Genomic DNA, 27,537 nt, shown 5'->3' with positions numbered 1-27,537 from the left:
GTGCGGGAGAGGCGGGCAGGAGCCGAGGCCAGGGAGCCCTCTGCGTCAGCTGCTGCTCATTGCGCTGCTCCAGTACCGGCCGGGACTCACCCGCAGCTCCATGCTTGTGCCCGGCTCGACTCGTCCGTCTTCGGAGAAGAGGCAGGTACGTGCCACCTGTCTGAGACTGAGGAGGGGGGATGCGGAGGGCAGTGCCTTTTGAGGCTCAGAAAGTGAGGTGTCAACGACAGCCTGGGCAGAATGGTCACTAGAAATGTAGGGCGAGCGCCAGCTGCGCCGAGGATCTCCAGCTGTGGGTACCAGTTGTATGGGGGGGCGGGGGCCTGCCAGCTGACAGCCTAGGGTGCCGGGAAGAGCCATCTGTGTGCTGATCAGTGTGTTCTAAGGAAACAGTGCTTGGGCAGGACCAGGTCTCTGAGGCCTGTGTGGGATGTGGCTGAGAGTGACGCGTGGACCCTGACAACCCCCTCCCCACGTGTGCGTGGCAGCTCATTTACTCCCTCCTCTCAAAGCTCCTGGGAGCTGTCTCTGGTCAGTTTGCCAAAGAGGGTGGGGTGGGGGGAGGGTAGCAGTCAAGTGGAAGAGATTTTCCACCAATCCCAAACCAGAAAGAGGCATCTTTGAAATTCTCACCAATCCCAAACCAGCAGCAGGCACGCGGTGCTCCAAGGCAAGTAACTTACACTTAACAGTCTAAGGAAGCTCTGGCCAACCCATTCTAGCTAAGGTGTGAACATCTACCTGCCCATCTGGCTGCTCTTAGAATGGGCCTGAGCTGCATCCTGCTGATGCTCACCTCCCCAGGCACAGGCATGAGAAGGTCCCCAAGTCGGGGACGCATAAAGTGGAGGAAAGGAGAGCTGGTTGGGCTGGGGTTAGAGCAGCCACCACTCCTCTGATGCTGTAAAGGATGCCAAAGTGGAGTCGGAACGAGGACTGGAATGAGGGCCAGGTACGAGGGCGTCCTCTGAAGTGCATCATCGTGACCTGAGCTGAGTCAGTAGCCTCTTGCTGAGACGGGGTGGAGGCACCATCCCGGGTACTCCCAGTGCTCAGGGAGAGCCATCGAGAAACAGGAGAAACAGACTGCGAGCAGACAAGAGCACCAAGGCCCCAGAGGTTAAGAATGCAGCAGCTTCCTCCTGTGACCCTGCCCAGCCAGCCCCGCTCCGTAGGCTCGGCATCCTGAGCACTCCTACAGGTAGAGTGGACACAGCAGAGCAGCCAGCCTTGCTCCCGGTAGCCTGGGGGAATCTGCACTTGCTATATTTTTCTGGGTGGAGGAGGAAGGAGCCCAAGTGGGCCTGGCCCTTCTCTGATAGGTGGACTGGACATCTGGGAATAGGGCAAGCCTCTTTTGCCTTGCCAGTTATGGGACATGGACCAGCTCAGAAAACCATGGCGCTGTTCTCTGGCATTAGAACAGAGCACTCCCGCAGGGTGGCCTGGAGGCCCTTTTCTCCCTAGCAAGCTTCACCCGGGAGGTACTACTACAAATACTACCACTAATTATAATAATAAGTGGAAGTATTCAATCTAGTAATAATTATCATTTATTGAACTCTTACTATGGGCCAGGAAATTTACAAATATTATTTAACCCTCACACCTGTGAGGTATAGCATTATTATTGCTCTTGCTTTACAGACTAAATAAGGTCCAGACAGCTTAAGTGACTTGCCCACTGTCTCAGAGCCAATAAAAGGGAAAGCCCCGGAATACAAGCCCAGGCCTAGAAGTCCATTATAAAAGAGTTTGGACCGGGAACCTGAGAGGGGTCCCTCCGGCCTCTCCCTACCTGTGTGCCCTTGAGCGAGCTGCTGTCTGCCTCTAGGTCTCCTCCGTTTCAAAACTAAAGGAGGTGGACTGAGGCTTCCTGCTCTTCTGCAGTTCAGCGACTGACACCTCCTTCTCCATATTTTTGCCTAATCCCACCCGCCTCCCTCTACCCTCTTTCCAGTTGTTTCCCCTTGAATCCTCCTTCTGTTCCATTTCAAAATGCCTCCTTTCAAACAGTCTCGTAGGATCTCCTTGCCTGGCACCGGCCCACCTCGAGGGGAGGGCCTGCCACTGCCCCTTTAATTCTCCCCGAGCTTGGAATGCCAGCGAGTGGAGCTAGCCATCTCCGTGAGGTCAGATAAGATACTATATATATCGAAGTCGGTAACCTGAGCGCCGGATTACCCGGCCGGAGTCAGAGCCCTGCCTCTGGGCTGGCCACTGCACTCCCTGCCCTGCTGGGGAAGGAGAAGCCCCCAGATCCTGTCCAGTGTCCCCAGACACAGGTCAGTAACTGCCCCTTTGATGTCCGAACTTCACAGGGCCATTGTCCAGAGGGCCCTGGACTGTCTGTTTGGAGGAGCCCTGTCTGTCTGGGGGAGCATGTGAGAGGCCGCCCCACCGGGCCCGGTAGGTGCTACGGACAAGACCAAGGGCTCAGAGGCCAGAAGGAGGAACAATGAAGCCTTAGAGGAGAGGGAGGGAGCCTGGGGCTCTCCCCTGGGGTGGGTACCAGGAGAGTGTCTGGAAGGGTGGTTGGAAAAGAGAATTTAAGGGTTCTAATACTGCCCGGGGGCCCATATCTTTGCCTTTTCTTGGAAGTGTAGAGATGCCCACCCCCCTCCCAACCCCAAATCAAGGAGCGCCCTATAGAGACACTGCCCTAAGCCCAACCACCTCTTCTCCTCCAGGCAGGATTCTGGCTCTAATCCCCAGTCTCTTTATCTTACCTCTTCACCCACTCCCAGCACTTGGGTAACTACTGGGATATAGAGAGACTGAGAGGGACCCACTGCCCCTTGGATGACCCCCTGCCAAGGCATATTAGGCACTAAACTGGTGGATCAGTGGGGTGGGTGCCAGCCCCTGAGAGGCAGAGCCTCTAGCAGCAGGCTAGAGGGGAGTGGGCCTGAGAGGAGTAAACAGAACTCCTAGACTATGAGAGCAGAAATACCCCTCACCCTCACCTTCCACTCCACCCGCATCCTCTACTTTGGCCGGGACATTCCTCGACCTAGGAATTGAGGCTCGTGTGTAGACAGTGCCCCAGCAGCTGGGCGTGCGGCTTGGAAAGTGTAGATGACAGGGCCCCTCTCTCAACCCACTTTACCCTTCAAGGTCAGCTGTCTCACTGTCTCATTCCGATGTTGTTAGCAAGCAGCTTTGGGAAGCTCTGAGGTCACCACTGTGCAGGTTCCCAAGCACCTAGTGGAATGGCTGGGATTCCCCACTCACCTGTCCCGGACACCTGAGTAGGAGGGAAGGGACTAAATCCGGCTGAGGCGCACCTCTGAAGCCCAGCTAGGGGCTCTCTATCCAGGCAGTGGCAAGGCCACAGAAGCTGGCACGCCTTCACCCCAGAAAGGAGAGCAGATCTGGGCAGAGAGGGGCCGTGAAGGCTGCTGGGATGTTGGGCATCACCCATCCCCTACCCTGGGGGCCAGGAGTGCCAGGGATTCCTGGGGAGCAAGTCCCTCCCCTGGCTGGGCAGGTTACGGAGCCCTTCACGTGAGCAACAGGAAATGACAGTGGCTGACGTAAAGGGCTGGTGGCCCCAGGAAGATAGGGTTCATTTTAACCCCTGACTCACCTAGTCTGGGTACCTTGGGGGGTGGGCTGAGCTGCAGCAAGGGTAGGAGGCTGGGGGGCATGTCCATAACCAGGCCTTGGGCCAAGGGCCCTGGCTGGGGCCAGATGCTGGTGCCAGGGGACATGCAGGAGCTTGGCATCATGGGTGAAATGGAGGCCTCCTGGACCATGTCTCGGCCGATCAGCATCATACTGGGGCTCAGGTTGCACCTGGCTTCGCTTTCATTCGCCTGCAGTGGAAACTCGAAGGGCAGCTCCTGCGGGAGTCTGAACCTGCCATGCTGTTGCCTAGACAGTGGATGCCTGGATCCCCCTCAACCCCATGCTGCAGGCCCCCCACCCTGTGCCAGCTCAGGGGGAGGCCAGGGAAGTGAGAAGGGAGGTGGGGGGTTGGCTCCAGGGTAGCTGTCAGCAGGCAGAGCCCAGGTAGGTCCCAGTCCAGCTCCGTCACTGCTCCCAGTGTGACCTTGGGGAAATCCACATCACTTCCCCGAACCCTAGTTTCGTCATCTGCAAATGGGCATAATAATAGCACCTGTTGCTTAGGGCAGTCGTGAGGGTTGAGTTAATACGCAGACGTCTTAGTGCAGTTTTAAGCTTTAATAACTTCAGAAATATGAATGCTAAATGCTTCATTTGAATGTTTCATTATTTAAATCTCTTGTCTATTTTTTTAAATTTTTGAATGAAAATATTTTGAATTTCAATTTAATGTAAAAAAATTAAACCTTCAAATGCTGTTTGTAAGCCAGGGGCGCGGGGAAGGCTGTATGAGTGTTGGACTTCGGGCTGCTGAGAAATGAGAGGCAGCCCGAGAAGCACTCAGGGTGATGCCTGGTCCAGGGGTGCTCAGTACCTGCTGGCGGTGCAGTGGCCAGCTGGCTCACTCATCCTTTCAGGAAGAGGGATGCCACCACACCTCCCAAGAGAGGGAAACTGAGCAAAGCGAGAGGGAAGCCTGGCAGAGCAGGAAAAAGCCGAGGGCCCCAGTGAGATGGCACGGAGGAGGAGGCTGGCCAGGGAGGCTGCCCCTGCTGTCTGAGGTGGCGGGCACCTGGGGAGGCACTGCCTGGAACCACATGCCTGTACTTGCCAGCTCTGGGTAAACAGGGCAGCAGGGGCCCCATGCTGGGCAGGGAGGGGGACGGGGGAATCACAGCCAATCGGCTGGCCTCCCACTGCCCCATGAAAGGGCCATTCAGTTCAGGCCGTTCCTTTGGCAACAAGGAGACTCGTGGCCATGTGAGTGCCCGTCCTGTCCCTGTCTTGCGCAGCAAGGCTATAGCCAGGGCCCCGGCCCACTCTCCCGCCCGGGGTGCATTCTGCAGCCTCCAGGGACAGCCGTGCCAGGTAATGCAAGGGGCGCCAATCCAAGCTGTCTGCTCACCTGAAAGATGCTGGCTGGCACTGTCCTCAAGAGTGAAACTGGGGGTTGGGGGAGGGGATAGGCATGTCAAGGCCTCAGCCCCAATAGGGACCCTCTCCCCAGACAGGGGAGCTGTAAACCAGCTGCCAGTGCTGAGGGGCAGCTTCCAGGGGGCTGTTAGTGATGGCATGACCACCTGAGACTGCAGGGAGGGACAGGTCTGCCAGTTGCCTGCCAGATTGAAGTAGCAGGAGAGAGGGACTTAGGAGCCCTCCTGCGATTCTGGGGACTGGAAGGTATGGCTCCACCTCCAGACCCCAACCCTCCCCAGTGTTACTTGTGGGCCATCCCAGGGCCGTCTGTCCCCGTCTGCTGCACCTTGTTTGGCCCCAGCACTTCTGTATCAGCAGGGCCAGGAGAGGTCGCAAGCTTGGGGCACCACCTGCAGAATACCAATTGCCTGGGAACCTCAGTGCGGGGAGGCGTAGAGAGGCCCGACGGGAGGAGGTACGAGCTCCTGCCCTGGTGGGGGTGGGGTGGGGTCATATCTGATTGGCTGCCAGGTGTCCCAGAGCCCAGCTCCTGAGACCTGGAGTCTCTTTGACTTTGAATTATTGATGGCGCTCTCCAAAGTGAAATCGAGGAGGACTGGTCCCACGCCCCCGCCCCCTGTGCTTCTTTCTGTCTCTCCCCCTGGCCTCTCTCAGCCTTCATTCTCTTCCTTCTCTGGACCCCAGAAAGCTAAGCAGATGGGAGGGAAGCTTGTGGTTTCCCCTAGCCCTCCTCCAGTTCTCTTTTCCTAGAAAGGGGTGAAAGTCATGCTGGAGGTGGGAACACAGTGGGGAGGGAGTGTACATGAAGGGTAGGCGGCCTCCGGGCCAGGCGGGAAAAGGGTGGACGATAACTTATAAGCCATGCCTTTGTGATGCCAGACTAGACTGAAAATGGCTGGAGGTCTCTGGCAGGGCCTACAAGTTCTGTTCTGGGGCCTATATGGAAGGTGCCACCTGCTCACCTCCCATCCCTGCACCTATCTCACGCCTTACATGGACTGTTTCTAGAGCTCTCTGCCTGGCCCTCAGCACTTGAGGCTTGGCACCAGCTCCTCTCTGCCCTAATGGGCTGGGGCTGCGGCCTAGGGCAGGCTGTGGGCTGCCCGAGCCACTGGCTGCCGAACAGCTAGATTCTGCCCACTGCCCGCTCATCCACTCATCTCCCTGGGGGCTGCTGGGAGAAGCCTGGTGCCCGGGGCTGCGGTCAGAGGCCCGCTGGGCAGGAGACAGCCAGCCCTGACATTATTACAGGCCTACAAAGGGAGGAGCCGGGCTGCCTGGCGGGGGCTGGGGGAGGAGATAATAACCACTGTCATTGTTGAGAGCTTTCACATGTCATTATCTCATTTATTTCTTGCAACAACCCTGGGAGGCAGGAATCATAATGACGATTATTATACCAATTTTGCAGGTGAGGAAATTGGGGGTTGGGAGGTTAAATGACTAGGGCAAAATCACCCAGCTAGTCAGCCACGGGGCCTCCAGCTCCATTATAGATAAAGCCTGCATGTTCACGGTGATGGAGGGACTCTGCGGGCCCCCACGTGAGCCTAAATGTGATGGGGTTGCTGAGTCGAGGTAAAGTGGGAAGAGCACTGGGCTGAGAGACATGGACGCCAGCCCTAGGCCTGCTAGTGCGTGACCTTGGACAAGTCAGCAGCGCTTTTCCCATTTGTACAACAGAGAACTTAAGATGGATGACCCCTTCATCGAGTGGACGCTCTCAGATGCCCAGGAAGGGGTTGATGGTCCTAACCAGCCTTAATTGGCTGGAGCATGTACTGGACACAGCTGACTCCAAGTTCCTGAAAAACAACTTGGGCAAACATCTTCCGGTTTAGTCTGAGTAAGATCTGGAGGATGCGCAAGTCTTTTGTAGCAACAACTAAAGCGACCTTAACAGTGAGGGTAGGTAACAGGTGCAATGCATCTGATAATCACCCTTGTTTCAGCAGTGGGGAAATCTGGGATGGATTCCCAAATCTGACGTCTCTGCGGTGAGACTTGGTTCAGGCTGTTTCGCCCCTGTCTGTTTCAGTGTCCTCTATGTAAAGTGTGGTCATGGCTGCCCACTCCCTGGGACCTTGGGAAGATTCAATTGGATGATGGATGTGGAAATGTCTTCTTTTACTTGTGATAAAAGATATATGACATGAACCTTAAAAAAAAAGATGGATGACCCTTTAGGGCTCTCAAAACTCCTCCATTCAGAGGTTCTGTGTTCCTTCAGCAGACCCACCCCAGCTGCAAGGACTGGGGGTAGGGACAGGAGTGCTGCCTGCAGCGCAGAATTTTAGCCTCTAGGGGGCCCCCTTTGCACAAGTCATTATCACCATGAGCAGTTTGTGATGGGTGCTGGTATGGGAGAACCCCTGGGAGGCCACAGGGCCCTGACTCCACTTGAAACAGAAGTCTTAGATCAGTGAAGACGGTGGGCTCTACCACACGAGGATCCCCCACCGCAGCAGGTGACCATGTCCAGGGAAGAACTCTGGGATTGGGTCTGGAGACCAAGGTCAGGCTCCTGCTCAGCCACTCATCGCCGCCTCCCCCAAACCACATGGGCCTCCTTTTTCTCATCAAGGATCTGGCCAAGTGATCCTCTCAGGTCATGCCAGCTCAGACAGTGTAAGATTCGCAAAAGACTCCTGCTTGTCCCGTAGGTCAGAAAGCAAGGGAGCAGTCTTAACTCTTGGAACGTCCAGCGTTTCCAATCCAGGGGGTGAGGGCGGTGGCATCCCCCCATCTCGGGAGTATCTGCAGAAGCTGAGGAGAGGAAACAGATGGGACCTGGGTTGGAATACTATTTGTTGCTTGAAGGGCTGCAGAGGTAGGGCAGTCCCTGCCTCACCCTGGGGTCTTTGAGGGGAGCAATTGGAGTGGCCAGGACGTGCTGAGACTGATTGCCCGGTGTGGTTTACGAGAGCCAGCTCAGCTCTCATGCTTTCCCTGAGGTGTGAAAGCATGGGTGCGTGGAGACCTGCATGCCTGTGTGCGTGCGCGCAAATGCAGAGGTGTGTCTCAGCGGCGGGCCAGCCTCTTGTGGAATTAGACTGTGTGATCCCTGGTTGAGGTCTGGCCAGCTGGGGATGGACAGCAGGCACAGTGGGAGCCTGACCCCCAGCAGGGCCCTCTGACAACTGCTTTCCTTGTCTTTCAGCCCATGAGGCTCCCAGTTCCCATTGAGTGCCGCCCTGAAGGATGTCCCAGCTCTCCTCCACCCTGAAGCGCTACACAGAATCGGCCCGCTACACAGATGCCCCTTATGCCAAATCGGGCTATGGCACCTACACTCCCTCCTCCTACGGGGCCAACCTGGCTGCCTCCTTCCTGGAGAAGGAGAAGCTTGGTTTCAAGCCCAGCCCCCCCACCAGCTTCCTCACCCGTCCCCATACGTATGGCCCCCCCTCCATCCTGGACTATGACCGAGGCCGCCCCCTGCTGAGACCCGATGTCATCGGGGGTGCTAAGCGTGCGGAGAGCCAGACTCGGGGCACCGAGCGGCCTTCAGGGAGTGGACTCAGCGGGGGCAGTGGCGTCCCTTATGGAGTGACCACCAGCTCCCTCAGCTACCTGCCCATCAATGCCCGCGACCAGGGGGTAACCCTGACCCAGAAGAAGTCGAACAGTCAATCAGAACTGGCCCGGGATTTCTCCAGCCTCCGGACCTCAGATAGCTACCGGCTAGACCTGGGCCGCAGCCCCATGCTGGCCCGCACGCGCAAGGAGCTGTGTGCCCTGCAGGGGCTCTACCAGGCAGCCAGCCGCTCCGAGTACCTGGCCGACTACCTGGAGAGCTATGGTCGCAAGGGCAGCGCACCGCAGGTGCCCACCCAGGCCCCTCACTCACGAGTCCCTGAAGTCCTCAGCCCCACCTACCGACCGAGTGGCCGTTACACGCTGTGGGAGAAGGGCAAGGGCCAGGCCCCTGTGTCCAGCTGCTCCAGCTCCCCAGGGCGAAACACCACGGTGAGTTTGCCCGAGGGACCCGGTGATGGGCTGGGGAGGCAGCCGCTGACGAGGAAAGGACTCCCAACTTGACCGATGATCGAAGGCAGAGGTTTTTCTTCCCAGGCCTCACAGTGGCTGCTCCTGCAGCCCAGGTGGGCATGAGCCAGGGAAGTAACCTCAGCACGTCCGGTGCCCTCATGGTTTGATGCCTTGCCCAGGGACTTTCCCACTCTCCCCAGGAAACCCACTTCATGACCTGTGCACTCAATGATGGCCCAGCAGTCATCTTGGAAATGCTCAGCTACCCTCACGTACACTGGGATTCTTATCCTCTACTTTCCCACCCAACATGCCAGGGTCCCCTGCAGGCCCTGCCCCATCCTGGACTGACTGCTGAGGCCCCCAGACCACCAGTGTGCCCCGTGGTAAGAGAGGCCCCCTGGCCCTGATTGCATCTCTCCTCCTGCTCAGGCTTTTACCTCCCAGTCCAGAGACATGGCTTAACGTTGGGACATAAGACATCAGGAGAAGAGGGTCTCTCCTCTGATGGACCCTGCCTGGCTCAGGACAGGGTGTCTGGACAGGAGTTGTCCTCATGTGTCTTTGGAGAAAATGGTGCAGAACTTTCTGTCTAGGGCTTTAGACGATCCAATCCCTCTCTACTCCAATAGTGCCTGGGCTCGAATAATGGAAGAGGCTCTGCCGAAGACAGAGTAAAGGCTGACGTGGCCCCACCCACATCTAATCCCTGAACACACCTCTCTTGGGGCACTGACTACAATTCCGCCTTTTCTGTAGTCATTAGTTTACCCATTAGATGGTGAGCTCTCATAGGATGAGAAAGAAATCAGATCTCTAGATCCCTCACCATGTGCCTAGCTCAGTGTAGAACTCAGCTGACGTGCTTATCATGTGGATGGATGGATGGATGGATGGATGGATGGATTGGTGAGTGGGTGGGTGGATGGACGGGTGGGTGGGTGGATGGATGGATGGATGGATGGATGGTTGGGTGGATGAGTAGGTGGGTAGATGGACAGGCAAGCATATGGGCAGGAGAACTGGGTGTTGTGTTGCCTTCATTACTCTATGTACTCTTCTCCTACTCTTAGGACACGTGTCTCTTGGAAACAATAGTTATGCCATAGCAAGAAATGCTGCTTAAGGGGCTTGTCCAGAAAAATGGAGCAGGGGTGCAAGATAGGGGTGGAGCTTTGAGGCACGGATCTTGAAGCTTGTCATAACTAAAGGTCTTGAGAGGACAATTTTGATACCATTACTTAGAGAGTCTTGGCCTTGCTGGGCCGTCTGTGAGGTGCCATGGGAGATGCAAAGGCTGGTGCCTCCCAGAGCGTTCAGGCCCTGAAAGGGCAGGGCTGGCTATGTCGGAGGGACGAGGAGTGGCACACGACAGAGCTGGCCCGAGAGAGAAAGACATGCTCTCAGGGCACGTGCCCTTGTGGTGGAGCGTGATTCACTTGAACAGGTCTGGTGTTGCACATCTCAGGGACAATCAGAAAGCAGCTCTCAGTGGAGGGGCTTGGGTGCTAGAGGCCTCTGAGGGGCACCCTCCCTTTGCTCAAAAGAGAAGGGCTATTTATTTATTTATGGCCATGTTGGGTCTTTGTTGCTGCGCACGGGCTTTCTTTAGTTACGGTGAGCAGGGGCTGCTCTTACTTGCGGTGCACAGGCTTCTCATTGTCGTGGCTTCTCTTGTTGCGGATCACGGGCTCTAGGCATGCAGGCTTCAGTAGTTGTGGCACGTGGGCTCAGTAGTTGTGGCTCGCGGCTCTAGAGCTCAGGCTCAGTAGTTGTGGCACACGGGTTTAGTTGCTCCGCGGCATGTGGGATCTTCCCAGGCCTGGGCTCGAACCATGTCCCTTGCATTGGCAGGCGGGTTCTTAACCACTGCGCCACCAGAGAAGCCCGAGAAGGGCTCTTTACGGGGCTCAATGTTCCTCAAAGTGGGGTCTGCAGACTGCCTACCTCAGAATCACCTACACAGCTTAACAATTCAGGGGTCTGGGCCCCACCCAGACCCCCCCAAATCAAATTCTCTAGGGACAGTGCCTGGAAATCTGCCCTTTTCACAAGACTGTCAGGTAATCTTCAAGCACACCGAGGTCCGAAAACCTCCCCTCCACAGACTAAACTGCAGAGCCACTCTCAGGCCCAATCCCAGGAGAGCAGGGCTTCCTCCTTCCCACTCAGGCATATTCCAAACCTCCCTGGAGCCTGCTGCCCTCCACCCCTTCCACAGGGGACACCCCGGCCCCACCTCCACCCTCAGGGCCAGGGTGAGGGGAATTCTGAGAGAGGACCTCAGAGGAGTGGCAGATTGACCCAGAGCAAACTCAACCACCCTAGCATCCCTCCTCCCGTCCAGAAGCAACCCACAACACAGGGAAGTAGCCAGCAGCCCAACAACTGAGCTAGGGTTTCACTGTGAGCTCTCGCTCCGGAAGATGCTATCAACTGGGAAAGGCCCCTCGTGGGCTCCGTGGTGTAAGACCTTGATTTAACCACACGCTCACCCCTCTAACCTCACCCCTCTCTCTCCTCACCACCCTCACCCTCGCCTCTGGAGTTGACTACATCTTGCTGGCGTGAGAACATCCCTCTTCGTGGGGCCTGGACCACTTCTGCCTAGAACCAGGTCCAGTTTCTTTTCCGATCTCCATCTGGGGATCTTACTGTCTCATTCATTCATTTACGGTGCTCGGCTTACTAGCAGCATAACCTCAGAGAAGTTCCTGAACTTCTGAACCTGTTTCCTCTGTAAAACGAGAGCAATCATAGTTCCCACTTCATAGATTGTCGTGAGGAATCAAAGGTTGCGTGTGAAAGGGCCTGGCCCATAGTAGGTGCTCCATACATGTCAGTCCTCCTTGCCCCCTTCCAGGTACTCCAGGAGGCAGGAGAGGTTTGAGCCATGGCCCCTGCCCTCGGGCATATGCACAACTAACTTGGGGAGATAAGTTCCAAAAACAGTGGCAGTAGGAGGCCTCCCTAGGTGTTTTGCAGTGTCATAGGTGATGGGGAAGGGAGAGGTCATCCGAGGCTGGGATGGACTGCTCTGACCGCTGGAAGAATATTTTGCCTCTTTAACCTTGGACACCTCTCACCTGAGCTGTTTCCTCACCCATGAAAGGGAATGGTCATGCCTGCCCTGCCCACCTCCCAGGGATATCATGAGGTTCAAAGCAAATAATGGATGTGGAGGAATCTGAAACCAGTAACATGTGATGGGAGAGTCGGTTTAAACTTAAGGGGGGAAAGGAGATGATGGAAAAGAAGGGGCACTTGGCAGCTGACTAGAGTGGGAGAGGGGACGACCGTTGGGAGAACAAAGGTGAGAAGGAAGTGCATCCTGGGGCGAAGCCAGCATGATCTGACTCCTCTGGGGCAGCCGTGGCCCCAGGGCTCTCAGGGTAGCTGACCTGAACTACAGTTGAAGTACAGTAAAGGGAGGTCACAAGCAGGACCGCCCACCGGGGACTAGAACAGTTCTAACCAGACTCAGTCCCCTTGTTAATAGTAACAGCCCACATGAACTTGGACTGTCACAGACTCAGCTGAACACGGGTGAAGGACTGGTGTAGGGGGACAAGAATTCTGAATACCCCCCCCCACCTCACCCCCAGCGTGCTTAAGTACCAACAAAATGCCAATCCACGGAGGGTGCAGCTCAGCCTAGGACAGTGAGGGCTGCCCCAGGCTCCACCTTATGACAGACTGGAGAGGAGGGAGGTGTGTTGGTTCAGAACCGATTAAAAAAAAAAAAACAAAACCTTTCACTGCCTTCAGTGGGGACTCCAAGCCAGGAAGCCAGCCCAGGTGAGTTGGTCCTGCAGAGAGCCAGGGGCCCAAGCACCCAGCCTGGTCACGTCCCCCCTCTGCCCCACCTCTCCTGCTCCCTTGGGCCTATGGAAGGACAAGCTGTTCCCACTGAGCCCTTCCAGGGCTGCGCTTTAACCCCTACAATCCACCCTAATCCTCCTCCGCTCCACCCCCTCCAGCTGCTCCCTCCCCGGCCCTGGCATTCTGCCTGCTGGCCTCAGCCCTGCCGAGGCCACCCTCTTCTTTCCTGGGGCCCTCCAGAGCACAAGCCACGGGCCCAGGCATCTCCTGCTCAGATGCAGGGCCTGACCCGGCCTCTTGCACACCCATGCCCTCTGCTCTGGGACCTGTTGCTAGGAGCAAACGGCCTGGGCACCTGGGTCCTATTTGCCACTGGGGCTGCTGACTCATCTCGCAAAGCCTCAGGTTCCAGCTGTTCAGTGACAGGGAGATTATATAAGCCGAGGTCATGTGATTTTTCTCTCGGGTGGGACTTTGGACTTACTGCTGCCAAGCAGTAGGGGGAAGGGAGGAGTTTTACTCCAAAGAGAACTACTTGAGGACAGCAGGGGCTGCCCTAGGGCTCCTGGGTGAGAGGTGTGACCTTCCTCTCTGTCCCCTGCCTTCTCACTGTTTACTCAGCCACTCCAAACTGCATCCCTGCTGTCTTATTTGTCCAGCTTGGCAGCCTGAGACCCTGGGGCTTGTCCTCACCCACTCGGCCACCCAGAGGAGGCTGAACTTCCTCAGGGCCTGAATCTGTGCTGACAGCATAGGAAGGTCATACAGAGGAGCCCTTAAGCCAGAGGGGTCCCACGGCCAGGACTAGTACTAGCTGCTGAGAAAGAAAGGGCAGTCGGTTTGTAGTCTGTGGTTAGAATCAGCCAGACACTGATGTCTCCAGCCCTTGAAGACCGGCTGTGGGCTATGACCTGGCTGGTGGCCTTGGTGCTGCCTTACCCGGGCTCGTTTTCTCGATCAGTGCCCCGCACTGTGCTCCCTGCCTCCCCCTCCACCCCGCCTCGGGGATGTCTCCATGAGTTAACGTGGCGCAGGGGTGGGCTCAGCAAGGCAGAAGTTAATCCAAGCCTGGCAAAATGTTCCCTGCCCCCCGGGAGAGCCGCTCCACTGACCATCGCCTACAGAAATGAACAGCATGTTCAGGGCCCAGAGCTGCACACGTGGCCCCCTGCACCCTCTCACCTCAATGGGTCCGTAGAAACTGGTGCCCCACACGGAGGTATAAACGAGAGAGGGAAGTGTGTGGGCCTCTGGAATCCAGCTGGTTCAGGCCGGGCTGCCCAGGGGCTCAAAGGAGTACAGAGCTTTTGGCCTCCTGGAGTCTGAGTGATGCAGGGAGGCGGAGCTTCCTACAGACCTAGGTACCGCTGGCTGGCCCTCCGTCCCCAAGGGCACTCGTGGGCTGAAAGCCAAACCTCCTAACAAGGACTCTGAGCCCCTACCAGTTCCGTCAATCAGGCCACCAGTCTGTCCCGTCTGCAGTGGTAACAGCAGGTGCGCCCAGGAGTAGGGCCTAAGCAGTGTTTCCAAATCCAGGACCAAGCTGCCCACTAAGATCTGAGGGAACAAGGTATTCGCCGTCCTGCCTTCGTAGAGCTAACGCTGACTTTAATTTATTTAAATACTCCATCCGTGCCAGGAAGGATCTGAGGTGAGAAAATACCTACGGGGGAGGCAGGCCAAGCACAGGGTCTGAGAAATGGCCGTCTCGGGCTGCAGGGATGAGCCCTGCAGAGATTAGCTCAGTGTGTCTGAGGCAGAAAGTCATGGAGCCAGAGCCAGATTCAGATCCCAGAAGACTATATGCTTTACCCACCCCACTTCACGAAATGGCACTAAGGAGAAAGGGTCTCAGAGGGGCTTGGCTAGTTGAGAAAGGACCACGGTTCTTCCTCGGCTGTGTCCTGCAGCCGTCAGACCTGCCTGACAAGACTGGACCCTGTGGGAATTCTTTCCGCCCGGGCTTCTCAAAGGGCGCCCATGCAGGAGCTTTCCCCAGCTGGGCCTCTCCTCTCCCAGCAATGCCCCTAACCTCCCGCATCCCAGGAAAGATGGAGAGAGCTGGCAGAATGTCATGATGTCCCGGGGTGGCTGGCCTACGTCATGGGGAGACAGGCCAAATGCTCCAGGGGGTGAGCACCTGATAGACAGCGCTTCCTGCAGCTCACTTACTCAACATGCAAACCCAGACTCGCTCCACCCTCTGAGGCTCAGTGGGACTTCCAGGATGGCCAGCAGAGCCTGCTCTGGCCCCCTTTCATGATGAGCTCAACATCTTTATTAAACACCCACTAAGAGAACCCACAACCCTGCCCTTCAGGAGGTATCAGTGTGATGGTACAATCAACACACAAGCTCAGACCACTTACAGAAGCCTTAGAGACACTTATAACACAAAGATAAACATTTAAGACAAATTCATACAGTGGAAACTGAATGCTAGTAGACTGAGGGTATACAGGGATGGTGTTTCGAGCTGGGTGGAGTTCATTAGAGAAGGCTTTGTGGAAAACATGAGTTTTGAGCAGAATTTACAGGTTGGTAACTGGCAGAGAACAGGAAAGGCATTCCAGAATCTCCTGGTAATTGTTCCTAGCATGGGTTTTGCTGTAGGACGGGTCTGGGTTCAAAGCCCCACACTGCCATTTACCAGCTACGTGGTCCTGGAAAGTCATTTGACCTCTCAGGGCTTAAGTTCCTTCATCTAGAAAATAGAGGTAACAGTTGCTACATCACTGTGTTATTATGCAAGTTAGCTGGGCTAATATATATAAAGCACTTAGCAGTGCCTGGCATTTAGTAAGTACCTCATCGGTGGCAGGTTTTTTTTTTTTTTTTTTTTTGCGGTACGCAGGCCTCTCACCGCTGTGGCCTCTCCCGTTGCGGAGCACAGGCTCCAGACGCGCAGGCTCAGTGGCCATGGCTCACGGGCCCAGCCGCTCCGTGGCATGTAGGATCCTCCCGGATCAGGGCACGAACCCGTGTCCCCTGCACTGGCAGGCGGACTCTCAACCACCGTGCCACCAGGGAAGCCCGGCAATTTTGTTTTTTAAGCAAGAGAAGGCAAGTGCTAAAGCAGGTTGGTTGGCAGCGGGGATCAGAGAAGAGTGAGGGTGGTGACAGTGGTGTCGTCCGGCCTATGGATGACAGTCTCACAGACAGGGCTACCTGAGGTTTCCAGAATGGATAGAAGAGTCGGGTGTTTCAGGGCAGGGGAGTGATGTGATGAAATGCAAGCCTTGCTGCAGACAGTGTGGTTAGGAAGGGTGTGGTTAGGAAGAAGGAAGAATGGAAGAAAAGGCTGTTGCATTTTGTCCAGGGTCCAGGTTTGGTCACCCGGCAAGGAGAGTGACTGTGGAAATCACCCCTCCTAACATCAAGCCTCACTTATCACCCAGGAGAACGCCCTGCAGCTCCTGCCATCTGCGCACTCCTCCCACCACCGCTGCTGGAACACACAGGGGCAACCGTCTGTGCTCCCCCCTCAGTAGCACAAAATCGCCGTTCTGTGGGAGGCCTGGGGTACAAGCCATACATGCGTCCTGGACACACTCCCCATGTGGCTGTGGTCGTGTGTGCCGTGTGCGTGTACATGTGGGGATGACAGGCCAAGGGAAACAGAAGGAGGCCACAGATGAGTAACAGCACACACTGCTGCCTCCCAGAGTATTTTTAAATGCTAAGAATACTGGCTAAAAATAGCCATCAAGCTCCAAACAAGGTACTTTCTCCAGGCAGATTCTGTGCGGGTCCCTGATAGGTGAGGGGGTGGAGCAGCAGAAATCTTCAAGCATTGCTGCCCTTAGGGTCAGAGGAGCACACTCACCCCACACCAGCTGAGCACCTATTTCTCCACCGTGGTGGTACTTTCTCCCCATCTCCCAAAAACAAATCAAAATTTGAGATTCTAGGAGAGATGGAGTTGGGTAACTGGGTAGAAGAGGCCAGAAAAGGTTCCTTCCTGGGGCCAAAAGGTACGGTGATGTATTGTACCATATAAAAATATGGGCATTGCCTCTCTTGACAGTGGGCCAAACTAGGGCTGGAGGGAGGAGGGGTGCTCAATGCCGAAGCCGTGGAAATCTACCTTCCTAACCTGGGCCCTGTGACCCTCACGGTCTGTGTCGATGTTGGGCTCCAAGAAAGCCCTGAATGCTGAATCCCCCCTGAATGCTGTGCAAAAGTTTGTGCGTGGGTGCATTTTTCCCTGAAAAAAATGAGTACAGAGCTTTCATCGGGTTCTCAAAATGATCTGCAGCCCCCAAAAAGTTAGGAATCGTTTGCCGCCTTGGGGGAAGCTCACCCGGCTGACACTCGTCCTTGGAGACGTGTCCTCTGCGGGCCTCAAAGACAGTTTCTCGAGTCCCAACCCCGAGGTGGGTGCCGGACTCCGCGCTCCGGTCCTGCCGGCCCCCGGGGGCTGCCAGGTCTCTGCGGCCGGCCGGCTCTGTCGGCTGCAGGGGGCTGGGGGCAGCCAGGCGGTGGGCGGACCCGCGGGAAGCGCGGGGTCTGGCGGGGTCTCAGCCTCGCTCGGGTCCGCGTGCTGGCGGCCGGGGGCGGGGCCCAGCGGGGGCGGAGCTGGAGCCCTGGTCCCGCCCCAGCGCTGACGTCGCGCGGCCAGCGGCGCGGGCGGGGCCGCCAGTCTGCTAGAGAGAGAGAGAGCCGGTGCAGGGGCGGTTGGCGGCGTGCGCCGCGGAGGTTGAGGCGGAGGAACGCGCGATCTGCCTGCCGTAGCGGTTGCCGCCGGGCGCCGCGGACGGTGTCCTGTGGCGGCCTCGCCGGCCTGGGCGTCCGGGCCGTGGGATCGCGCGGTACTACCCCGCGCCCCCTTGGCCAACGTTAGGCGAGGGGTCGAGCCCGCCACCCGCCCGTCAGCATGCGCACCTCGTACACCGTGACCCTGCCTGAGGAGCCCCCCGCAGCCCCCTTTCCCGCCCTCGCCAAGGAGCTGCGGCCGCGCTCCCCTCTCTCCCCTTCCCTGCTGCTCTCCACCTTCGTGGGGCTCCTGCTCAACAAAGCCAAGGTACGCGGGGCCCTTTTCCAGGACCCCCAACGCCGAGGGCTGGGGTTCCGCCTCCTCGCCGGGATGCCCTCCCTCCCGCCCCCTGCTGCCGCGCGCCGGGCCCGGGCACGGAGCGTCCTCAGCCCCCACCCCTCCTTTCCCAGGGTCTCCCGGCAAGGAACGCCCCTCCCCGGGTGATCTCACGCTTACTCGCGGCCCCCTCCCCTTGTTGAGATCCCAGCCCCTGAGTCCTCCGAACCCCCCTTCCCCTTCCCTCTCGTCGACCCCTGCACCAGGTGGCTCTTGGACTCTTAATTCCTGGCACCTATCAGGACAGGTGCAGGAAAGCGTAACCTTGACTAGTTCTCGGTGTGTGAGGGAACGGGCAGCTCGCTGGACTCCGCGGGCGTGACTCCTCCAAGGCCAAACCCAGCAAGAAAGGCTGGTGGGAAAGGGGCCGCCTCCCCGACACTCAGTTCCAAAAGGCCCTTTCCCAGAGGGTCGGTAACAGGGGTCCTTTGACCCCGTGAAGGGCAGAGGAGTTGCAGACAGGGAAAGAGGTCAACGCCCCTTCCCTTCCCAGCCCTCCCCAGTTCAGCTAAGTGGGCACTGGATCCCTCAAATGACGTAGCCGCCCCAGAGTGATGCTGGGGCTAAAGGCTGGGCACTGCCCCCTCGGGGAAGAGAGAAGGGGCCAGAGCTTGACAGGTCTTATGTAACAGCACCAGCTCCCGTGTTGGCAGTGTGTGCACTGCCCCGTGCCAGGGCCATACCAGCCTCCTTGGCTGCAGCCAGGACTCATGGCTGACCCTCATGGCACAGGTGAAGTAAGCTGGAAAGCCCTTTCCTGGGGTCTCGAGTGTGAAGACACAGACCTCCATCAGCCTTTCTTCTATGGCTCGTGTTCCCAGATGTTTCCCCCGCGTTAACATAGAACAGGCTCTTAAGAGCCCCCCGCTCCTTCCCTGGGAGGTGAATGCTGTCTGTTTACTGGCAATGGAGGTGGCATCTACCTTCAAGAACAATGGCTGCTACTGAGTCAAATTAGGTTTGCTGATGGCTAATTTTAAGGAAGTTCTTGACCCGAACTTTCTCCGCTCTTTGCACTTGAGTTCCAGCATCCCAACTGGAGTCATTTCCTTGTCTCCTGGTGAGAGGCTGGCTGTTCAGGGTCTCTCCCAACTTCTCCAGTTTTGGCCTCTCCCTGTCGGCCCTGAGGTAGGATTGTTTTTCCCGTAAGAAAGGTCACTCCTGGGACATTTTGTTTCTCTCTGGAATGGAAACTGCTGACTCTCCCTGCAGCTCCTGATCTCCTATTCATGGCAGAAGAATATCTGGCTGCGTAGAGAACAGCCCTGCTCTCCCCTCCACTCCCACCCCCTGACTTCTGTTACCCAGCCGCCTTCTACACAGAGTGCTTAGAAATTGGCAAGGAGTTTGGAGCTCAGGAAATTTTAGACAAAGGCACAAGCCAGAACTAAGAGGGTCCCAGCGATGCCTTGAAGGAGCCTCCCCCATCTCTCCACCCGCCAGGCCATAAGCAGGGGTAGATCCTCGAGAATAGTAACCGTAGGTCGTGAGCTGTTCTCCTTGACCTTCCCTCTGTTGGGTCACAGTTAAAAGTGTCAACACCACAGGAATGCTTCATTAGAGAGATGCCTCCAGTCTCCCACTGCCCCACCCCCACTAGAGCTGCATGACTACTGCCTCAGCCAAGGGCCCCCTTTGGTGGACAGCGACAGTCACCAGCGGTAGAATGCTTTGCTTCTGTGGCCCGTTTAGACAGATGTTGTCTGAGGCACGGGGGGTAAGAACTAATAAAGCACTGCCGGAAATAGGTGTAAGAGTGGGTGTCCTGGGGAAGAAAGAGCAGGTATTAGGTCGTGGGCAGGCTTTAACGTTTAGTTCCGAATGGGCAACACGGAGACGTCAGTGTTTTTGTTGGGCCCCATGTCTACTTCAAAATGCTGATAAGGTCTTTGTCCCGGGAGTTATCTCTGTTGTGGCCCTCTGACTGGAGCATCAGGGTTTACTGAGATTGTCGTGAAGATTTAAATTCTGTGTTTGGGGCCATACACTGCTGTTCTTCAGCGGGTGTTTGTACCGCACCTGCTGCCAATAGGCTTTTCTTTCTAGCTGCAGGTGGACAGCAGGTCTCTCTGCTGGTTTAGGTATTTCCTTCCCGACCTATTAGTGTTAGACCTGAGAATTGGCAAGGAAGGATCTTCCCACTTGTGGGATCAGCGGGGCAATACCTGAGAAAAGCCCTCCTTCAGCCTGCCTCTCCCCAGCCCACCCCCTTATGCTGACAACCTCATGGGCTTTGAGCTGCTGACAGCACACGGCATGAGTAATTTTAGCTGAGTTATTTCAGGCTCCTGTTCTGATCAGGCTTGAGCTGGCCCCACGCATGCCCCAGCCAGTGTTGCTCCAGAGTTGCCTGCTCCCAGGTCCCCTCCCTGAGACGGAGGGTGGAAGGCTCATCTGTAGGCCGATGCTTTAACCCTTTGAGCCTGAAGGTTTTCTGACTCCTTGGAGGTCGGGCCAGGGTCAGCCAAGAGACCTGGACAAACAATGCTCAGAGTCCTCGCCGGAGCACCTGTTCTCCCTCCCACCCCCTCACCAGCCTCCACAGTAGGGACAAGAGCAAGAGGAGCGCCTTCAGCCAGGTGCTTACCTCTGCTTGGCCCAACCTGCCATCAGAAGGATTCCCAGCCGGTGGCCAGTCAGGGTGTTGAAACCTGAACCAGGCGAGGAGGATTCTCCCAGGCTTTAATCAGCCCTCAGGAGCTGAGCTCAACTGGAAGGAATTCCACCTGTCTCTGGCGGTTCAGAATGGCAGACCAACTAGGGTTTTTCCCCAGATGAAGATCTAAACTCAGTTGAGATGTTTTGTCATTGAACTTCTCAAGACCTCCTTGAAGTGCTCATTATGACAGCTGCTTTAGACATCAGACATCTCAGGATACTAATGTAGGTCATTTGAGAGAGTGCCTGGATTTGGGACCTGAAATTTCTTGGAGCCAGGTATATGAACTCCTGGTCTCTGGCTCTCATCTCCAGTCTCCAATATGGCAGAGAATGAAAAGTAACATAAAGATGGGGGAAAACACATAGTCGACAAAAGAAAGCAAAGCCTCGAAGAACATTTTTGTTGTGTGTTGAAAATGACAGGCATTCCACACCCCTCTTGCCTACAACGTACGTAGACTGAAGTTGAAGAGAGAATAAAGTGTGTGGCTTGATGCCAGTGGCTACAACTGGCAGAAAGTTGCAGAGAGAACCTAACATAGGCCAGGCCTCTTCCTTCAGCCTGAATATGCCGCGTGTTCTTTGCTTACAGAATTCTAAGAGCACCCAGGGTCTGGCTGGTCTCCGAAACCTTGGGAACACGGTGAGTTCTTCCTAGCCCACTTCTTTCCTGAGGCCACTCCCTACCATCCCAACTGGGACCGTCTAACCAGAGTCCTCTCCTGGCTCCAGCCGACTCCCTTCCTACCCGCTAGGCCAGCTGGTACCTGCCCTTCCTGGCTGGTGTTTTACAAAGTTGCCGACCTCTTCCTCAGCCCCGCCCCCAGCAGGAAGCCCTGCTGAAGAGGAGTTGCCCTTTGAACTGGCAGCTTAGGTACTGTCCTGGATCCTTCTCCTCGAGGACAGCCATCACTTCCCACCCACTTCTGTCCAGCTCCCCCACTCCCTTTTGCACACCTCTGTAGTAAATAACCAGTCACATCACCTGTGCCAGCAGTGGGAACTTGCCTCACTTCACTGCTTTACTTACAAAAAGAGGCACTTGAGGCTGTGGGAGGATTCATTTCTGGGCCAGATGGACCAGAGGGCTCCAGGTAGGAAGTAACTAGACATGCCAGCCAGGGTCTTTGTTCCGCGGCTGACGTGCAGGTGGTCTCTCGCAGTGCTTCATGAACTCCATTCTGCAGTGCCTGAGCAACACCCGGGAGCTGAGGGACTACTGCCTCCAGAGGCTCTACATGCGGGACCTGGGCCACAGCAGCAGTGCACACACAGCCCTCATGGAAGGTGAGGGGCGCGGCCCTGCTCCCCCTCAGGACGCTTTTCCCACTCTGCTGTCGCTGCACTAGTAGTTGTGTGTCATGTGTTCCTCTCCTATTTCTCTTTCTTTGGCTTCTTTTAGTTGGGACTCTAGTTTAAGAATTTCGTAGAGAAAATGGCTTAGCTGTCCTCCACGCCCCTCTCTACCCTCTCCTTCCAATAGAGTTTGCAAAACTAATCCAGACCATATGGACCTCATCCCCCAATGATGTGGTGAGCCCCTCTGAGTTCAAGACCCAGATCCAGAGATACGCACCGCGCTTCGTCGGCTATAAGTAAGGGCCTTGGGGACGTGACCTCCCCGGGGTGGGTGGCAGCAGCAGCAGGTTCTAGGGGCCAGAGGTGTCGCTCACTCCCTTTTCTTCGGGTTCAGTCAGCAGGACGCTCAGGAGTTTCTTCGCTTCCTTCTGGACGGGCTCCACAATGAGGTGAACCGGGTCACAGCGAGGCCCAGGTCCAACCCTGAAAACCTCGACCATCTTCCGTAAGTAGGAGGAGAGTGCTGGGGGCGGAACTACACGAACTTCTTTGGGGGTAATGATTTGGGGAGAATTTTGGATATTAAGGATTTAAATCCCTAGGCCTTTAAACTTATCATGGTTTGAGCTCTGACCCAATTGTCTTCCTCTCTCTCTGGGTCCTAGTGATGATGAGAAAGGGCGCCAGATGTGGAGGAAATATCTAGAACGGGAAGACAGTCGGATCGGGGGTAAGTGCGGGCATGGGGGGCAATGCCTGCCTTCCCTGCTAAGTGCTTTGCCTGAGCAGAGCATGAGAAGCCCATTCTCCCGGGGACCCCTCCTGCTACCCAGTGCCCAGCACCCAAAGGTCTGAGGCGGGATCGGTGAGAAAGGAGACACAGTGTTTAAGCATCACATGTCCATCTCTCCCCAGATCTCTTTGTCGGGCAGCTGAAGAGCTCCCTGACGTGTACTGATTGTGGTTACTGTTCTACAGTCTTTGATCCCTTCTGGGACCTGTCTCTGCCCATTGCTAAGGTACGCACCCCTGTCCCCCTGCACCTGAAACTCCCGCTCTTACCCTTTCATGACAGCGACCTCTGACCTTCATTTTTCTCTCTCCCAGCGAGGTTATCCTGAGGTGACGTTAATGGACTGCATGAGGCTCTTCACCAAAGAGGATGTGCTTGATGGCGATGAAAAGCCAGTAAGTCACCCTCCTTGGCAGCGAGAGTGCATCTCCCTGAGCCCTCTTGGGGGCGGACCAGCCTAGGAGTTGCTGGATTCGCCTGTTGGCCTCTCTCGTGAGTCCTTCCCAGCTCTGTCTATCCTGTCTTTCAGACGTGCTGTCGCTGCCGAGCCAGAAAGCGGTGTATAAAGAAGTTCTCCATCCAGAGGTTCCCAAAGATCTTGGTGCTCCGTATCCTTCAGCTTGTCAGGGCAGGGACTTGACATTAGAGAGTGACTGATGACAAGGGCCCAGGTGAGGGCCAACGGAGTAGGAACCTGAGAACGTCAGGCGGCTTTTCTCCTCCCGCGTGCCCTTCTGCTTCCTGAGAAGCGCAGTCGCCCTCAGGGGCTCTGTCTCCTGTTCTCTGACTCTGTTCTTGCCACCCTGTCTGTCCTTGACTCACACCAATACCAGATCTGAAGCGGTTCTCAGAATCCAGGATACGAACCAGCAAGCTTACAACATTTGTGAATTTCCCACTAAGAGACCTGGACTTGAGAGAATTTGCCTCAGAAAACACCAGTAAGTATTTTTCTGCACTGGAGGCGCAGAACCGAGGCACAAGTGTCTAAGATACAGCGGGGAGGCCAAGAGGTGGAGGGACGCTGCTAAGGAGTGAGACGTGGAAACTGGGAGTAGCGGCAGGAGGGGGGGGCCCGGGGGCAAGGGATGCCTCGGGGGCTGGACGCCTTGTGCTTCCTCCTCAGACCACGCTGTTTACAACCTGTATGCTGTGTCCAATCACTCCGGAACCACCATGGGCGGCCATTACACAGCCTACTGCCGGAGCCCGGTGACGGGAGAATGGCACGCGTTCAATGACTCCAGGTGAGACAGGCCTCGGGCGCGGCTCCCGGCCGTCAGGCACCTGTACCTCACCCGGAAAAGGTCAGGGCCAAAAGGGGTGCTGTGCATTTGAAGACCCTCCAGAAGAGGGTGGCCTCGGGTGTCCAGTAGATCAGAGACGGGCCCTCACGCTCCCCCAGCCGCTCTGTCGCGTCATGGGGTCCCGTGGCCGCCAGGCTGACCTGTCTTCTCTCCACAGCGTCTCCCCCATGTCCTCCGGCCAAGTGCGCACCAGCGACGCCTACTTGCTCTTCTACGAGTTGGCCAGTCCACCCTCCCGCATGTAGCAACGAGGAGCTACATCTCATCCTTCCCCGTGGTGGCCCTACACCCTAAGTTTTTTTAAAAAGACCAAAAAAGGCAAAAAAAAAAAAAAAAAACCACCTGACTAATAAGCGAAAAATAAAGGAAAGTGAAGCTGGCGAGCAGGAGTTGCTGCAGCCTGGCCAGGGTTGCCCCCGAGCCCCGCCTGGCAGAGAAGACCGGCAGGACACAGACTGAGCCAGCAGTGTCCCTCGGCTTCTCATGTTTGCATTTGTAAGCTTGTGGTTTCTTCCTGTGTGTGATTAAACAGCCGTCTGTGGGGAGAAGATCCTCATCCACTGGCCCGCTGGCCGCGGCTCCAGCCCCGGCCTCCTGGAGAGACAGCGCCCTCTGGAGCCTGCTGGGGAGGATCGCCGCCCATCTTCACCCACCCAGGAGCAAGAGAAACACCCATGAGCCAAGAGCCCTCTTAACGCTGCTAACTCCAGGGGGACAGATGAGGGGACGTCTTTGAAAAAAGCTGTTTTTGGTTTTTAAAAGCCCAGCTGTTTTTTTTAATTTACCGTAACTAAAGTTTTCAGACTGGAGATGCTGTCTTTCACACCTCTTCACAGCTGGGACGTTGTGCTGGTCATTTTTCTTTTTTTTTCCTTAATTCTTCAAAATACAGCTTTTCTCGTGCCAGCCCCCAGTGGTGCTAGGTGGGAGTTGGCCAGGCCCCAAGCACAGCCACAGTAGACCTGGGCTCTGACAGGTTTTTTGTTTGTTTTTTTAACGTTTTGGATGGAATCTAGTTGCCTCCAAGAATTGTGCCTTATAGCATTTGGGGACCAGGGGGTAACTGCCCCTCCCTGAAATATCCCTCAGCCTCTTCCCTTTTCCCCAGTGCCATGTTCAGAGCCGCCGGGGAGCCTCAGGGTTGTGCCCGTAGCCCCTGGCTTGTTTTGCATTGCAGTGGGGTGAAGAGGAGAGCAGGTAAAAGATTTCTTCTGATAGTGTTATCAAGTTCTTCCCGCCAGCTTCCTCTAACCCAGCCCCGGGCTACTCCCCAGCTGTTGGAAGGATAGCAGGAGCCCCTTACCCTCGAGCTTCTCTCACCTTTAATTTATTCCTCCTTAACTTGCTTTTCCTCTCTGACCTTCCTGCCCCACACCCCCTTCTCAGAGCCTCCTGACGTAGGCCCTCTGGACCGAGTTTCTCAGGGATGCCCATGCCGCCCCCAGCTCCAGCTCCTCTCGGCATCGGTCTACAGTCCAACCTGGGAGCTGGAGCCTGGGTGTTTGGGGACATCTTGCCTCAGTTGTATGGTTCTTTCCCATGGGCTTGATTCTGCCCTAAGTAGTTGGGCAAAACTCTGTGCTGTCCCCTAGAAAAAAGCTGTTCCGCACCAAGGCACGGAGGTCTGTGCGTGGAGCCCTCTGCACACCCACACAGCTGGGCCCCACCTGTGCCCCTCGGAGCCCAGAACTTTCCAGTGTTCCCAGGAAGCATCAGAAAAAGACACCCTGAGTCTAACTGGCCTGACACCCTTCTCCAGGGAAGACTTGTGAACCTGAGCCAAAGGGCTGGTGTACACTTGTTTACTGTGTAAGCAAGAGGAGAAGAATGTGTGATGTACAGTGGAACCTTGTACAGAATAAATAATAGCTTTGAGAAATAAGTTGGTACGTGATGGAATCTTGATCTGGGACAGATCTGAACCCAGGAAGCGCTCCTAGCCTATCAGTGGAGATAGTTTACTGCTGCAATCAGATTGTAGATTCCAAGTTCTGGACAAAGTTAACTACCCACTTTTTAGCTTAAACTTCTCAATTCTGTAAAAAAAAAGCTGGACTAGTACACATTTTGAACACTATATTCCTTATCTGAATTCACTGATACATTAACATTTTGCCACATTTGTTTATGTATACTTTATTCTTTGGGGCAAAACATTTACGGGCAAGGTGTCCTGTCACTTCTAAATACCTCAGTGTGCGTCTCCCACGTAACCACAACCCTGGAATACCTCAGTGTGCGTCTCCCACGTGACCACAACCCTGGCTTCACACCTAAGGAAATCAGCATGTCTAATGGACATCACTTTAAATGGACTGTCTGCTTTTTAACTGCTAGTAGGGGCACTCTGGTGGTTCTCTGTTGACGCACTTGGGTGCCTGTACAGACCTGTGACGAGCTAAGACAGGTCTCTCCAGCAAAGACTGAAAACAGCAACGTTTGCTCTTAGAGCAGAGTGGCTATGCCTGGGTGTGGAGTGATCAAGGCTTGGTCCTCAATAAATTAAATGAAAGATCTCAACTTGCCCCACTAATACCTGGAAACAACAGCCTTTACATTAAAGGTATTGTTCTCTAAAATGGTGTTTTCAAGACATCACCAGATTTAACTCCTTGAAGGGAGGGCCTCGTTGGGGTCCCTAGGGACTTGGCTCCTTGAGTTTTCTCTCAGAATTGTTCAGCTTTTCTATTTCTGCCACCAATCCCAGAACTTGGGAAACTTAAGTCATCACCAGTTGAGCTTAAAGTGTTTTATGGGGCATTTTCCTAACTGCCATCCGTGCTCCACACACTGAGAAATCAAGGCCTATCTCTCCTTCCCTTGCTTGTCACTCTCCCTCCCAGCGGCACCTGCGGTCACACTCACCTCCTGGGCTGAGACTGGAGGCGGCCATTTTCTGGGGGGGGGAGGCATTTCCCAGAAAGGATTGAAAATAACAGTGACTCAAGCCTGAGGTTTCTCCCCGGCCTGCCCTGGAAGGGGCCCGATGCAAGAAAAATAATTTCCCCCAAACCACAAGTGAACAGGATCACCTTCAAGATGGAAACATTAGGCTTAGAGCAAAATGGATGGCTGCGCCCCAAATCAATGTAAGGTGCTATACCTCTCCTGTGACTAGTTCTTCACTGGAGGTAGAAGCCACCTGTGTGCTTTTGTTGTCTTCCACTGGGGAACAGACAGACTATAACTAACATCGAGGGCGGGGGCTCAGCCCCCTCCACCCTTGCTCCCAGCCCTCCTTTCTGTACTTGTGGTGCTTTCTCATCCCCATGGCAACAGGTCCTAGTGCTGCACAGATCCCCAAACACAACCTGTCCCCGTGTTTCCTTACCCATCAGCTTTGCCTCCTAGCAACTGGGATTTCGTCCCCCATTCCTTGCTGGCATCCCAACAGGCCTCTCCCTAGGGGTGGAGCTCTCCCTGCACCTGTTCTTGTGTGACCTTGGGCAAGAACCTCCCTCCCTCTGGGCCTTAGTGTCTCATCTGTGAATTAAGGAGATTGGACTAGAGGATCTCGAAGGTCTCAGCTCAAGTGTTATTCCAAGTTACTTTTTCCCTAAGTACAA

The 27,537-nt window shown here is 55.7% G+C and overlaps 1 protein-coding gene across 5 annotated transcripts; it reads left to right on the top strand.

The window, feature by feature from the left end:
- On the top strand, window positions 1–25,947 carry USP2 (ubiquitin specific peptidase 2). Of its 5 annotated transcripts, XM_089915694.1 has the most exons (14): window positions 2,339–6,915; window positions 8,168–8,976; window positions 9,198–9,383; window positions 21,165–21,215; window positions 21,736–21,859; window positions 22,056–22,167; window positions 22,266–22,376; window positions 22,537–22,601; window positions 22,787–22,890; window positions 22,979–23,059; window positions 23,194–23,272; window positions 23,498–23,605; window positions 23,791–23,911; window positions 24,129–25,947. In XM_089915694.1, the coding sequence occupies exons 2-14, from the start codon at window positions 8,209–8,211 to the stop codon at window positions 24,214–24,216; spliced, it is 1,998 nt and encodes a 665-aa protein (XP_089771820.1). In that variant the 5' UTR covers window positions 2,339–6,915; window positions 8,168–8,208; the 3' UTR covers window positions 24,217–25,947. The 5 variants fall into 5 exon arrangements, with proteins under 5 accessions (XP_022415989.1, XP_089771818.1, XP_089771820.1 ...); XM_022560281.3 differs by lacking the exons at window positions 2,339–6,915; window positions 9,198–9,383 and adding an exon at window positions 1–145 and having other exon boundaries at window positions 24,129–25,946; XM_089915692.1 differs by lacking the exons at window positions 2,339–6,915; window positions 9,198–9,383 and adding an exon at window positions 177–1,201 and having other exon boundaries at window positions 24,129–25,946.
- Window positions 25,948–27,537: the final 1,590 nt, after the last annotated feature.

Source organism: Delphinapterus leucas, chromosome 7 (assembly GCF_059928025.1).
Source record: "Delphinapterus leucas isolate spDelLeu-1000000601 "Yukka" chromosome 7, BTC_Dleu_Yukka2, whole genome shotgun sequence".
NCBI classification, from domain to species: Eukaryota; Metazoa; Chordata; class Mammalia; order Artiodactyla; family Monodontidae; genus Delphinapterus; species Delphinapterus leucas.
Note: the sequence above shows the minus strand (reverse complement) of the source record. Positions and strands in the feature narration are given on the sequence as shown.